This window comes from Enoplosus armatus, chromosome 1 (genome assembly GCF_043641665.1).
Source record: "Enoplosus armatus isolate fEnoArm2 chromosome 1, fEnoArm2.hap1, whole genome shotgun sequence".
Lineage (NCBI taxonomy): Eukaryota > Metazoa > Chordata > Actinopteri > Centrarchiformes > Enoplosidae > Enoplosus > Enoplosus armatus.
Genome location: NC_092180.1, coordinates 25,869,385 through 25,885,272, shown reverse-complemented (window position 1 = coordinate 25,885,272; position 15,888 = coordinate 25,869,385). Strand labels below are relative to the sequence as shown.

Here is a 15,888-nt window from a genome sequence, read left to right as displayed (position 1 = left end):
TTGGGAAACCGCCATTTAAAGGAACAGTTCTACATTTTAGGTAATGTGCGTATTTGCTTCCCTGCTGTACTTGCCCTCCCATACTCCTTCTTGAAGTCATAACTCTGTCCACAGTGTCAGACGTTGCCTACTAACAGAAAAACTAATTATAAACTCTTATTGAAAATACTTCTTTGCTTGCCAATTATATTTTAGAGAATATTCTAGACGTTGCATCACCTAAGACACTATCATAACATACATGTAGACCCATAGTCAAAGCCACGATCACACAATCGCACGTTCCTATGGAAATACTGGCCTGACTTCTACTTTGCCGTGTATTAGTCATGTGCTCTTCGCCCACTCATTTACTGTTCAGTCCCATGCTGTCTTTCAGTGCCTGTTCTAATATGATGAGCATTACAGTCATTATGTCGCTGAGATCATAAAAGCCATTGCTTCATTACACGCCTGTTTTTTTGGGTGTTTTTTTTTTCTCACATTTTATTGCCTTGGACAGCCTTGATGTCTGTCGATGTAACAGCATCTCCCCACATCGCCCCGTAAACCCCACCACCACATCCCACCTCCTCCGCAGGCTGCCCACATTTTAATTTCTTGGCCTAATGAAGCGAGAGAGCTCTCTCCGCCAAGTTGAATCAATGGGAGTCTGCAAGCATGCTGTCGCTTTTTCACTTTAGTCATCAGCAAAGCCAGGAGAGCAATTTTATGTCGGGGGGTCGGGGTCTGTGTTTGTGCCCCTCCTGTTTTTTTCATGTGTATTTCTATATGCGTGCTTTCATGTTTTATGTGTGTGTGTGTGCATGTGCGTGCATGCAGAATGCCACAATAAGCTGTCTGTACACGGTCGGTGTTTTCCCGCTGTTTGATAAAAAGCTATTTGTATGCGGGATCCTTCCCCTCACTACCATTAAAGGTATCAGATTACCTCGCGAGTGCAAATCCCATCATCGTCTTCATCTCCATTAACTAGGTCATTTGGATCTCCACGCTTCCACACACGCACACACACTCACACAACGCAGTGTTAATATGTTGACATTTGAACCAGCGAATGTCAGTATCGAGTTATTTGGACTTAGGAGCGCTCTGTTTGTTAAATCTATAAAGACACACATTTAACATTATTCAAATACTCTGCTATATTTAGTGATTAAATGTCAAAACTTCCACAGCCACGAGGAAGGAGTAACTGCTTCATGATTTATTTAAGGAGCTCCTCTGTCAGGTTGGCTATTCATTGCGGCTTCTCAAATAAAAAACAATTTCATTAGATTAGAAACCTTTAATATCCTCCCCGAGGCCCATATGATTTCCCCCAAATTCCCCACACAATACAGCTGAGCAATGAAAACACAGAGGAACCACTGTTTCATCTTGCTGAGGAGAAAGATGCCATACATTTCTGTCCCCCCCCCCACCCCCCTGCTCAATTTCAAAAGACTGATCTTGTCGTCCACTTTTGCTGTCGCGCTTTGTGACATCGTCTGCTAATTTACCACAATTACTGTAAGTCTTTCATCATCTGCAGTTGTTCTGCCATATGTTCACACAATATGATCATCACATATCAGTGTCATTAGGTAATGTTTGAGACACACAATCAAGCTTCTTTTTTTTTTTTTCAGGAAACAATATAATGTTTAAATTACAGCGAGACAGCTGTGGTAATACACCACTTATGTTTGATTTGACTGTTTAATTAATTACTTATATGGCAGGCTTAATCTTGGCTCCTGCTTGAGTAAGCATGTCTCTATCATATGTTTGATTGAATGCATGCATACAAGCATATGCATACGTGTGTGTACTTTTGATCTCATCATTGAGGCTTTCTTTTAGGATTTTACCTTATTTCATCATCCTTTTCCCTCAACTTCTGCTCTTCTCCCAAGCTGTCTTTAGGAAATGAACATTAACTGATAGATTTAAGCCTGCAGATGAATCTCTTTAACCTGATGCATGACAGGTATCCATGTCTGTGTGTTTGTGTGGTGGCATTTTTTGCAGTTCTTTTTGCAGTGTTGACTAGGTGCTGTTGGTATTCTCTGTGCAGTTCCTCTGTCCTCCTCTAATCAGTGTTAGAGAAGAAGCAACAGACAGTACACTGATTGCCTCAGGGCCAACAACAGCGCAGTGGTCTGCTGATAAGGCTGGCGGCCAGCAAAGGCCTCACTCTGTCCTGGGAGAGAACGTCATGGCAGTGCTGAGCACAGACCGAAGGACTCCAGCCTAAAGATAACTCAACAGTGAATTCATTTGCCTCGCGGATTAAAGGGCAAAAAAGATCAACATCTTTTCCCATTTCAAACCAGCAAGTGTATTCTCACATATACTTTTTTTTTACCTTCAATAGATATTGGATTTTGGATTGAAGCCAAATGCTATTTGAATTATAAAGCAGTGCCCTTTCTTTAGCTAATGATTTTATCTAATGAGCTGTCAGTCATTTCAGACCTAAATGTACACACAGTCGTCCAAACTCCATGCACGCCTTTCTTTCTCACTTCCTTCTTTTCCCTCATATGTCCCATGTCTTCCTCTCCCTCACTCTCTTTGTGTCTTTGAGAGTCAGTAGATCCCCTCAGATGGAACCTCAGAAAAAACTATAATAATCGATGTGTTTGCTCACTGGTTCCACCTCTGTAAATATGCCCAAATGCGCATGTTTGTGTGTGGGACAGTGTACCATTACGTGTGTCCATGTCTAGCATTGTTTTTACTGGCCACAAGTGGGCTGGCAGCAGCCTCTCAGGTCTCGCTCTCTCTCTTCACTTCTCTCTGCCAGCCACCGCACACAGTGGTCATTTCCAGCACTCCCATCCACTCTGGATGGCAGTAATCATAGCCAAGCTTTACACCCATATGTCAGGCAGTCAGCCTCTTAAACCGCATCGCAACATCACTCAACGGTCATTTAATGAGAGCTTGACTGGGCAGCATGCATTAAGGCTTCAAGCCTGCTCTTATCCTCTGAAAAATATTCAACCTAGATCTTGCTTTATCACTCCCTTGCTTTTATGACACCATCTGTATGTAGAGGAGCGTAATTACTATGAGTCAGTCAGTCCAAGTGACTCCATGTCAAAACCTGAGGACCTAAACTACACTATTTTTAGGCCTTAAAGTGAAAAGAAGGTTAGAGTTCAATTACATTTGATATTATATACATTTAATGTAATATTAAAAGGTACTGCCTTTCAAAATAAAGCAGCAGAAACGTTTTGTGCCTACGAAAGGCTGAATATGTTAAAAAGGAATTAGCTTGGGTATAAAATCAACAAATATGATACCCATAAATTGAATTAATTACTGTATAAACAGACCACAACTTAATTAATTGTATTCCTAATTATACAGGTACGCCATTTTTTATTACTTTGTAATTGGTGCCAGTTGGAGTCAGTATAAACATCTTCCATTTGCTGATTGATTCAAACAAAAAGTGATTGGGCAAATGAAATGAGACAAATAATCTGAATGTTAATAGGAAAGCCGGTAGTGATATTGTTTTGTTCCATATATTTTATTTTATTGAGTTGAGTGAAAGGTGTTAAAATGTTTTGGCCTCATCTCATTTGGTGATGTCCCATAATGTCTTGAGGTTTGGGTTTGCTTACTATGCTCTTTTGTAGTTTTTTAGTATTTTCATTAGCAATGGTAAACCAGGAAACATCAGAATCATGTTCTCAAGTTGAAGAAGTCTAAGTTTGCCACGGTGAAATAGATCAGGAGTAAAGAAATAAGATTCCAACTTGCTAGCTTCAAAGGAAATTGTCATCCCTCTGCCACATCTTTATCGTGACCGTCGCCGCCTGGCCCCCCCTACATTCAGGTGTTACCTCTACATCAGTAACTGTGTTCACATAGCGTGCACCGCTGGTTAGGAGGAAACTGCCATCAGTGACATCATGGTTTGAGTGACACATTTCTAACTAACTGATAATAGGCTATGGTTGTTTCTCTCAGACACGCTGGTCATATTAAAAGCTATTAGTGGCAGTTCTGGTGAGCGTCTCTCTGGTGACTCTTTCCTGCACCTGCTCTCTCTGTTTAACATTCATGAATAGTTTAAACCTCCAGCATCTGGCCCCACGCCTTTCTAGGATCCACACACACACAAAGGGATCCACACTGGTCATTAAGCGTAGTTTTTAGTCTCAACATGTATTTTTTCTTCTTCTAAATCTAGAAAATCCGAGCCAACAAGTTAGATACTTTTCACATGTATGCAATACAAATTGCAAATTTTTCAAATCCAATGTCATTATGATAGGACTATAGGCATTATGGTCTGAGGGATACTGGATTTTTGAGGTTGATACATACGATTCATACCAAGCGAGACGTTTTACAGTCGAATCAACTTGGCAACACTCTCTGGTGGACAAACTAGGAAATGGTGACACTCTTTCTAAATTAATATGTAGTTTTTCTTTGCCACTGTTGCCAAGTGCTTGCTCATGGTGGGAACTGTTGGGTATCTGTAAATAATATTATGATAAATACAGTCTAGACCTGCTCTATATGTAAGGTTAGATCACTTGTATTGTCATTTTTGCGCGATATAAACAAAATTGAATTGAAAATTACCTTAAACCTAGATTGACATTTCTTTACTGCAATTTCTCGTTACCTATCAGTCAACATACACCGACACACATATATCTGCAGTGAGCTCACGTCGGCCTGTTCATCGGTCCAGCTCTCATATGAACAGGCATATATATATAGATATTGATGCAACTGCAACCTCTTCTTTATTTAAGGTTTTCATGTTTGCTTCCCTTTGGGAGAGTGTTGCAACATTTCACATATATGTACTATCAGAAATGGCCTTGTGATGACGGAAGTTGCAAGTGTGTTTGTTGGAGGGCAACACATTTTTTGTATGTAGGTAATAAGAAGATTGAAGCTGTTGCCAGCGTGTTTAACAGTGTTTGGTTTATAGCTAAAAATGAATGATTTGATACGTCCCAATGTTTTAGGTTCATGGGTCTGTGTACTGTATAAAAAAAACCCAATGTACTTTTGCGTCTTCTGGCACTGATTGTTGCTTCAGGCCTTGTCTATATTGACCAGGTCTCTCTTGAGAATGAGACCCCGTGTCTCAATGAGATTACCTGTTTAAATAAAGGTTAAATAATAATAAAATGTCTGCATGGCATGGGGAGAAGAACTTGCCACCCCAGTGTTTTTTACTACAACTTCAGTAAAAGACACAGTCAGGGTGATGCATGTGTATTATTTTGTCCACCCCATTTATATCAGTGAGGGTAGGCCAAATAACAGAAACACCTCTCTGTATAATGCAATACAGTTCATCAAAAACTGCAACCTCCAAAATGATCATAAAGTTGAATCAAAACCTCTGAAACATTATAACCTTCATGAAGCGAGGCTTATTGCAGGACTGTTGTATTAGACTGCATTAGTTTTAGCTAGGTGTACCTAATAAACTGGCAACTCAGAACATATTCTACATGTGGGAAGACCTGGACTGTAATTAGTTCATGTACTGAACTGAACATCCTGCTCTGAATGGTGATACGGTGCCTATTTCCACTCCACTAGGGTAAGGATTAGGGAAGATAATGCTCTGTCACTCCTTATAACACCTCCCTCTCGTGTATTATATGTAATTCACAGTCCTCTGGCTAACAACGCATTGTAAAGGCACTAATGAAAGCAGGGAGACCAGCATGTCTGTCACTGGTTAGAACTCAATTAAAATGAATTCACTGGGAATATATGGGCAGCTGCACAACAATACACCTTTCTTCTGCAAAATGAAAAGTAATAGCTCCTTTTTTTTCTGTTGCATACAGTGCCAGCATTTGGTGGAATCGTGGGAAGAGTGCGAGAGAAAGATGCTATGACATGAATGGAGAGTCAAAGCTTAAACCAGCGCTAGTGTGTTTGAGAGATGATGTTGCTGCTAAGTGAAATAGCATTCATATTAAGCGAGAGGTGATAATGGTCTCTGCGAGGCCTTTTAAAGCGCTCTCTGGCGTGCTGTTTGTTTTTATGCAGTTTACTATGTGTACCCCTTTAGCTTGTTTCCTTCCGAGTACATCAGTCAGTAGTAGTATTAGAGCAAGGCCCCCTTAAGGGCCCTATTACCTCGATATTTGAATTGTCAAGATGAGGGAAAGATGCCTCATTTGTGTTTGGTCATTTGTTTCTCTTTTTATTTGGCTTTGTTTTGGAACAATATCCCCACACCGAGTAAAGGAGTTGCTAAATTGAGGGTTTACACATCTACTCTTGCAAATAATGTGATTTGCTTTTTACCTCTCAAGTAAATGCTTTTCTTCAAGTAATGGTGAAAAGTATTACAGGTCTCAGTTTTTATTTGACTTTGTCTAGTGTGTAAAAGTAAAAAAAAAAAAAAAAAAAAAAATACAAACATTCTAGTTAAAGTGCTTCTAAAACTAGCAAACGTGAGTCCTTCAGAGAGGAGTATTATTGGAGTGCTCTTACTGCACGGAAAACGGTTGTTGTTGGTAATGTCGTTCCCCCGCACCACTCTTCTCAGTCCACTGAGGCAAGCATTGGTTATTAGTTTGAAATTGTTCTTTCAAATTTCCATGATGTAAATTCCATTACTGTTACATTGGGATACCCTCAAATGTGCACCATGACATGCTTTGAGCAATTTTGATCTGAGCCCTTGATGCAAGCATGGTACGAGTGGTATTTCCATGTGACAGAAATGGCGCCGTGAAACATAGATAACATATTGTGGGTTTTTTTCTTCTACTCCTATCATCCAACCCCCTGACAAAAAGTGCCAGAAATCTTGACATCTTGATGGAAACCGATTTATATTGAACAAGGAGTTAGTAATTGGTTGCTAACGTTGGTGAACACTTCAGGTTGCACCCCAACACTTCAACACAGCAATTGTGAGCATGGGTTTATGTCTACCTGCCCAGAGACGCCAAATGGTAAAGTTAAAACAGTACAGATAAAACTACATTACTATACCAGTGTGAAAACGACATTGTAGCCAAGAGTATGATCAACACCAGATGTCAGCAACAGTTTCATGGCCTTCACCTCAAATTGACTTAGTTTGCTTAAAATCTACGGAAAAAATGTAATTTCATTAATTAAGTGGCTTTTATTCATACTAATGGATTAATGCACCTCTTCTTCACCTTGTTGCAACGACAACATTCTGAAAAGTTTATGACTGAAAATGAGACTGAATGACTTTTTGACGAGGACTCTACTGTTTCTCTTTTGTCCTTCACCCTCCTCATGCTCTCTATTTTCACTAACATTGTGTCCAGTGTTGTATTGGTTCATTCTGATTGATATGTACATTTTGGGGGGATTTTGTTGCAGTGGGTACCAGTGCTGTCAGATTTCCAGCGGAGGGAAACGGTTTGGAGCTTTGTGCCAGGGAAACCGGGCCAACCCCTGGCCCTGCACATCGGGGACTACAACCTGGACGGCTTCCCTGATGCCCTGGCGGTCCTCCGCAACACCAGTGGCAGGTAGGAGAAATGTTTGCTGAGTGGTTGAGGGTGAGATATGTTGATAATGTTTTCAGCATTATCTTGTCTTTTGGAATATACACAGAACAAGGTGGTGTAAGTTGTTGTTCCTCCAGGACCTTATTTAAGATAATATCTAGTAAATGAATGAAATATTGCTGAAATTAAACTAATCCTTACTTGGCAGTGGATCCCTTGGAATCCTGTCAAGTAGGTCCCTGAACCCCACTCCAACTAATCGTTTCAGTGCTATGCCTCACCTCATGAGCCAGTGCAGATCAGTGCAGATGCACGCAGTTTCAGGGGCTGCAGATGTAGCACACAGTTACATACAAATGGCGTTTGCATTGTTATTGCTCTGGTTTCAGGAAATCTATGTCACGAGAATCGTAGATTTCATGCAAATCCATATCCTCTCAATCCTCATGAACATGAGCTCGCTTCATTTGCAACCCACATTTGATTTTGTCATGTAACATTCCACTTTTTGATGAGATTATACTGACAATAGTATTCCAGCGGAACACCAAGTGAAATTGATTGGAACCTAATAACTCAAGATGCATACTTAAATGGCTTATGTAAATCTGTTTAGCATTCAAAACTATAAATGTGGTTTTTTTTTCCAAAGACGCCTCATGGAGGATGGATTTACTTATTAAATTACTGTGAAATTACTGTACTTGCCATAACATGTTCTCATGCTGGGGGAAAAAATGTCTCCATTGCAAACGTCATTTGGGCCATATACGCACAGGCAAAAAACAATTTGATTTATATAGTGTGATTAGAAATGGACCTGTTTAAGATTGCAACCTTTGAAGAGCAGCTCTCATCCTCAAACTCAAAGAATAGAAATATATTCAAAGTGCAGAAGTTTTCAATAGTAGATTAATTAAACTCTTCTCATTAATAAATCATAAGATATCAGCTCAAGCATAAATTAGGCATAAATTAATGTGATTGCTGAAATGTTGACGTTCACGACACAGTGCGAAACTGGCCTTGGCTGCAGGATGTAGAGTTTTAAAATGATTTGCACTGAGCAATAGGAATATACGACATTGCAGTATAATGAAGATGTGATTACCATCCAGTTTACTAGAGCGCAGACTGCGAGAGGAGACAGCTAAGGTGAGCATGTTCTTCAGCTTACGGACATGGCGACTGATAAGCCAGCCCTTTTAAAAATCACTACAGCATGTGCTGAGACGTAAGCACCACGGACACTAGGGTGTGGATTTGTGTGTGTATGTGTGTGTGTGTGTGTGTGTGTGTTTGTTGAAGGACCTATGTGGATTATCTGGCCTCAGAGATGAAGATAAGATAGCTGAAGGGGTCAGGGCTGTGATTGTCTATGCATACTGATTGTTCCGGGTGTGTGTGTGTGTGTGTGTGTGTGTGTGTGTGTGTGTTTCTTAGAGAGAGTGTTTGAGTGCTTCTTGTGTCAGAAATAGTGGGATGTGTTGTAAAGCTTCAAAAGACTCACCCATGTACATTTGAACCCTACTTTCTTGTCTAGGTCCTTTATAATCACCAGTAAGTCCCGTCGGGCTTAACTCCTTGCAGTCACCCTCATCTGGAAATGATAGCTATAGCTTCTCTCTTTTTTCCCTCCCTTCCTCCATTCCCTTCTCATTTTTAAGCCTGAGCGTTGTAATCCCGTACTGGGCTCCAGTACTCCAGTAACTCCTTCCCAATACAATCTGACCCCAGCAGTAACGTTTAACACCACATCATCAGCATATGGAGGAGGACGAATGAAGAGATGAAAAGAGGTCAGGGTAGTAAGAAGGAAAGAAGAATAGTTTAAAGGTTAGAGAAGACTTAAGATGTCTCCTGGTTTGAATCCCTGAACCTGCAAAATTAACACCTCTAATAACTACCCCAGATGTGCCCAAGAGCGAGGCACGTCAACCCAAAATGGTGTCAGTGGTTTAACTGGGAAGTTCTCAGGTGTGAGTGTAGACAGTTCTCAGAAGTCCGCGCCATAGTAAGTCATACTAATTCTGATCTGCATTGCTTTTTTTTTTTTTTTTTTTTTCCAGCAAAGGCACAAGGTTCCAGAGGTCATCTTTGAGCGATGGGATGTGCTTCTTTTTGTTTTTGTTCCCACATTTTATCAAATGCATCCTGTCTGCTCGCCTGCTTTGGATTCAGCAGCACTCTGCAGTCTGTCCTGCACCGGGCCTCGCTCCGTCTTTGATTTCCTTCTAACCAAATGCTCTCCGCTTACCAAATATTTGCACAGCCCACACAGCTGATCTATTTTAACTCCCACTCCCTCTACATCCTTCTCTTTCTCTCTCTCTCTCTCTCTCTCTCTCTCTCTCCTCTCCATCTCTTCTCCTTCTTCCTTCCAAGTGGTGTATTTATAGCGGCGTTTCAGATAAAAGTCCTGCCAGTCCGTGTCACTCCTCCCAGTGAAATGAATGCCGATTTAAGTGTTCGAAATAGGAAGACGGAAGGAGTAGAGGGTGTGAGATTAGAGTAATCGGGTGGAATCAATGGAACAATGAGCAGATGGAGGGAGTGGAAGGAATAAATAGAGAGTTAGGAGGCTGTTTATGAATGCATGAGGTCATTTTGTGAGATAGCTCAAGTTTGTTAGGCATTGCTTTGACAAAAAATATTTTATTATATTCCCTCAGAAGGAAATATTTGTATGAATTCATGCTTTTTGTGTTGATTGCCCCGCTTATTATTTATAGACCTCACTACTATTAGTAGGCCATATAGGGAAATATGGCATCTGTATGATACTGTTGTATTCCTGACCTCTGCGAGGGGGTGTCCAGGAGGCATCATAATCAAATGCTCCCCCTGTCCCTAAGGGTGAAGGGTAAATTTGCCTCCTCCACCTGTCAGCCATGTTCCATATCACCTTCAGTTGTCTCATTCAGTAGATCATAATTTCAGATCCCAACATAAATAAGAGATAAAGGCATGGTGTTTGCTTTGTCCAGCAAATGATGGAGGGACCCGATCCTGAAGGAAAAGAGTCGCCTGTACATCGCTCCTCAGTTTCTCGTCCATCTTGGAAAACAAATGCTTGTGTCTGTTTTGATGCATAGATGATCAGTTTTCTTTTTAGCATGTGTGCTTAATTTGGAATTAAGCAGTTTTACGTCATCTCAAATTGGATTATCTCATTGACGTTAAACTAAAATGGTATTACACTGTTTTTGTAAACATATTAACACACAGTCACGTTAGGGGGATAGTTCATCCATTTACAGTATGTTTGAGAACACAGACATTAAGAACTGCAAGACAGATTTAGGGTGTGTGTGTGTGTGTCGGCGTCTATGTGTCCATGTGTGTTTATGTTTTCATGTTTGTGGAGTGTGTAATTTCCATCGGCAGCTCCTAAAACTAGACTCCTCCGGGTCCACATTATATCCAGGTCACAGGACAGACGGTGCCTCCAGACTCTCTCTCTGTCTCTCTATCACACACACACACACACACACACACACACACTTACACTCTCACGCGCTCACACAGACGAACATTGTTAAATCACAACAAAGAATACAAGGCTGTTGCTCCCTCCTGAAAGCAGATCCTATAGGTGTTTCTGTGTTTGCAGAAAAGAAAGCATTTGGGATGTTGGGGAGACAAGAGGCGACACAATGAAAGAGACAGAGACACAGACTCGGAAAAAGAACAGTAGTATGAAACTAAAGAAGGAGAGATATTTTTTGTTATCTTGTATCAGCGTGAGAAACTTTCTGCAGGAAGCCTGATGATAAAGTGTAGTTCTTTCAGGTGCAGATGACACAGCATGGCACTGCACAACATGTACCGCTCATGTACCAGATTCTTAACTCTCTCCAGGCAAGACACACCGACTACACAGCTGTCTGAATATTCATGAACATTTTTTTTTTTTTGCTGGTGCCATTTTCCCTACTGGCTTCTGTTAAGTCAAACAGTTTCTTATGGCGTGTTTGACGTTTGCCATAAACACACACAGAGCAGTGTTATTCAACAAGTTGCCGATGGCGTATTTGACACAGAGAAAGCTACTGGAATCATCCCGGAAGGCTGCGTTTATGCAACATTTGTAATCACAATTATTTATTTTATTTTAGTTTATTTGTCTCATCATCCAGTCGGATGATGAGTTGCAGCTCACAAGCTTACAGACAGTACATACAACAGAACAAGGTGGAACTTCAACCCATATTCCATATCACAACCAACAGCAGTACTTTGCATTTAACAGTGGATGTTTGTGTGTGTGTAGCTGTAGCGCAGGTAAGTGGGTTGGGTGATGAGGAAGTAAAGTAATAGCAGCACTGAATTCAGTAAGATTGTTTTCAATTTAGTCGTAATTTAAAAAAAAAAACAGTCAATTATAATATGGAGTTGGTATCATTTGGAATTTATAGTTTAAAGTTCTCAAATAATTGAATAAAAATAAAGAAATTAAAGTTTTCAATTTGCTAATGCAGTATGGCAATATAAGTGCCTGATACAAAGCTTAAGCCACATAGCTGTGATGTGTGCAGACACAAAAGCCAGCGCCGTGCTGACCCTTTCTTATTCACATCAGCAGATCATAAGTCATCTGTATACATGACATGGTAGTACATTATACCTTTATCACCACCTGCTGCTACAATGTACACCAGTAAAGGAAGGAAGTCTAGGAATAACATGACCTACAGTTCACACGCACACTGCTTATCTGTGTGTGACATATAGGATTGTGTGTGTGAGATATAGGATTGTGTGTGTCACCAGACCTCATAGAATGGAATTATCTTCAGCAGTAATCATGTTTTTCCCACTTCACTACATCACATCCATACACTGATTAAAAGGTGCATAGGTCAGCTTCAATGTGCGATCTGCTTCAAGCGACTTAGATATAATTACATGTGTGTGCATGTGTCTAATGTGCACATCAGCATGTGTTTCTCAAGCAATAGAAAACAAAGATCACATCACCTTCCAGGCAGCCCTCCCTGTCAGCCAGATCAGCGCTACTCCAGATCTGAGGCTTTTGGAAAGCCGGAGTTGTCATCATTCACAGTGACCTTTAACCTCAGCAGATGACCACGGCGGATTACAATGGGCCATAGATGCATCATTGCCTACTCAGGCCCATACACACAAAGACGATGGTTTCTTGGCTTATTCTTTATACCACATTATGTTTAACAATAAATAACAACAACAACAATTCTTAGTTTTATATTCAGATAGAATCATTTTCACTTCCTGTAAAAGGTGCATTTGATTCTTTTGCCCCGGGGTATACCAGCGTGTGGCGACCAGTTTTCAAGCAATCTTTCAGTCCTCCCACCCCTGTCACTCCCACCATATGAAACCGTCAAACTGACAATTTTCAAACATGTACGAGTCAGTGAACACCAACATGGCATGGCGATGACAAGCTCCTGCCCTTCTTCAGAGACATCACGGTCATCTCACAGCAGCTGGAGCTGATTCATTTTGAAATTGGTGTATGTTGTTTCCTTATGGCTATAAATCAAGTGGTTAGAATACTGAAACCTGCATAAACTAGATCAATAGAAAGATTTTATTGTCCCCAGAGGGGAAACCTTTTTTTCCCAGTAGGCTTCCTGGTAGCTGCAATAGATATGTGTCACCTTGTGGACAGAATAATTCATTCATTTAATGCTTGTCTGACTGTTTTCCAGGACTGCCTTGTTGTCTCTTAAGGGCTGAATAATTAAAAGTAATTAGAAATGTATAACTTATTGCAGTGTAGGGTATTTTTTTTTTTCAATATTTCGCCACTCTAATACTGCCAGAAAAAAAATTCAGATAAAGTGGAATATTTGTGATATTTTTGGAAGCTGCTTCATTCACAGTCTCACTCTAATTACCATAGACATTCACGCGGTTACACTGGAATCACTGACTTCTTAATGTGTGGTTGTTCGTTTGTTACTGCCACTGTGCCAAGGCCCAAAATTGTAATGCATTAATGCGAATAACTTTATGTATATATAAACCATGCCAGTGATTTATCTGAATTGAGACAGTACTTATGTTCCCACATAATCTTCAAACTTATAGGGGCCTGCTTTCCTATAGGGCTTTGTGTGTATGTGAAATATGTGGTTTATGCAATCTACAGGGTGCGATGGCAACCAATATGATAATAATGATAATAAGTTAATATTGATGAGTAAATTCCTTATTCCTGGCAAGATGTGGCAAAAATGTTGAGAACTGACACAAGACGTAAATGTAGCCTTTTATAATCACTGAAAATGTAATTGTTTTCCCCAACCTCCAATAAATAAATACAAAAGATCCTATTCAAGCATAGACACACATGTTTCTGTTTAAACCAGCATTAATAATTTGTTTTCCCAAAAAGGACACAAATGTTAAACATGTTAGACAGACAGAATCTCCTGACGCCTGCCCCTGGTTGGCTTTAGGCTGCTTCACCTAACAGAAACCTCAGAGCTTGGGGTGAGCTCAGGACACTTTGCTTAACATATAATAAACAGAACTCACGCTATCACAGTACACCAAAGTTCGGCATCAGACAGACGATAATAATGCTGCAGCCAGTACATTAAAGGATATTGAGTTTGTGTGTTCTTTCCAGAGATCAACAACAATTTAGATACATTTAGATAGATGTTCATTGCTACACTTCCACCACTTAATAGTGACACGAAAGTAGAAAATGCTTCATAGAAAATCCAATTTTTGGCACAATTTGTGAATTTGGGATGCATGTGATAATGTGTGTTATATAATCATCCTCAACATCCTCTGTCTGCTTGTGACAATATTTAAAGGGCATTCATATGTGTTCTGGAGAGGACATCAGTCAACTCTCCCACTGCGCTGTGCTGCTGCAGTTGTAAAAGTGCTAAACCCTCCTCTGATAATGAGGTGTGTGGAGTGTTTTTGTTTGGTGTTTCTATTAAAGTGAAGAGTGTGGCGTGGGCAGCAGTTAGCAGCGCTGACTGTCTCTCTCTGCCCTTTTAGCCCTGGCCAGCTGATGTCAGAGGAAGAATACTGATCAGGCCTTAAAACCACCTCGAGGCTTTTAAAGCTAGACCCTACCTAGACTGTTGTTGCAGAAGGCAACTGCAATAAGGACAACAGAGTTTCTGGTTTGAGCACAAGGGAATTGATGTGTTGTGTTGATTGAGAAATATTTTTTTCCTGCGGATTTCTCCATGCACAATCAAACAATTAATTAATTGTGATAAAACCTTGACTTTTTTTATGACGGATAGCTGAGAATATTCTGGTGCATTGTACACTGTATCTGCTGTATTCAAAATGATTTCTATGATACTATATTCATGAGAATTAGAAAAATATACACCGCCAAGTAACACAATGGGCCCAAAAATGCACGATGCCTTGACAAAAGCTCTTTGTTGAGATTTCCTATGATGAATTCCCATTATTTTTAAACACTTTCACACCATATTTTATATACATATTCTGATAATATTATATATTTTGACATGATATTGTAAGATGGATGTATATTGCACAGAGACACAGTGGCAAAAAGTCTTGTCAACAAGAATTTGGAAGTCTCTGAGCAAAATATTGACCATCTGCCTGCTCCCTCATTGTAAGGATAGAGACGCACAGGAGGGCAATTGTGCACGTTCCCTTGGTCTTTCTCTCCCTCATTTTGTACATCAAAGCCGTAGTGTTTCCCCGAATGCCACACAACTGCTGCCATTCAGCATAAAGATAATGGTCCCTTCTTTGGTCACCCATTTACTCTGAAAATTAATTGAATCTTCCTTGTTAAGATTTTAGGGCTCTCTGAGGGATTGAGCAAGACGGGGCTTTGTATGTATAGTATGTGTGCCAGAGGGAGATGGGCACAATATGTGCTTGTGTTGGCAGGTGAGTGTGAAATCCTGTAATGTCTGCGGAGGATGCTGCATCAGGGCAGGGAGACGGGGAGGAGAGCTCACTAAATGCATGGAAACCTCCCCTCCTAGGTTCCAGACTGTTGTAATCTGCCTGTAGTGGTTTTATTGCACCATTGGCTACTCGTTCAACATAAATCTACACTGTGACGGGGCGATATGGCCAAAATCTTCTATCACGGTATATGTCGTTTTATATCACGGTAAAGATATAAATGACGATACAGGAACTGTTCTGTAAATTCAATTAAGAAATGGTTTAAAATAACCATACCGTACTTCATGCTCTGTGTTTACAATGTAACTCTCCTCCTCCATGTTTTCTTGTCACCCTTCGCGTGTGAAAAGCAGTCCTGCTGCCCAAATCACATTACCTTGCGAGGCAGACCGTCGCATAGTATATACTGTCATATCGCCCCTACTGTGAAGAATAACTATGGTCTTCAAAATCCCTTAAAAGTCAACTAAATTCCCAG

At 40.4% G+C, this 15,888-nt stretch overlaps 1 protein-coding gene across 1 annotated transcript in view; it reads left to right on the top strand.

The window, feature by feature from the left end:
- Positions 1–15,888, top strand: part of itfg1 (integrin alpha FG-GAP repeat containing 1) — a 127,398-nt gene that overhangs the window by 49,847 nt on the left and 61,663 nt on the right. Inside the window, exon 10 of the mRNA XM_070916967.1 lies at positions 7,357–7,508. Within this exon, the coding sequence (XP_070773068.1) occupies positions 7,357–7,508 (152 nt within the window). The remainder of the gene's footprint in view (positions 1–7,356; positions 7,509–15,888) is intronic.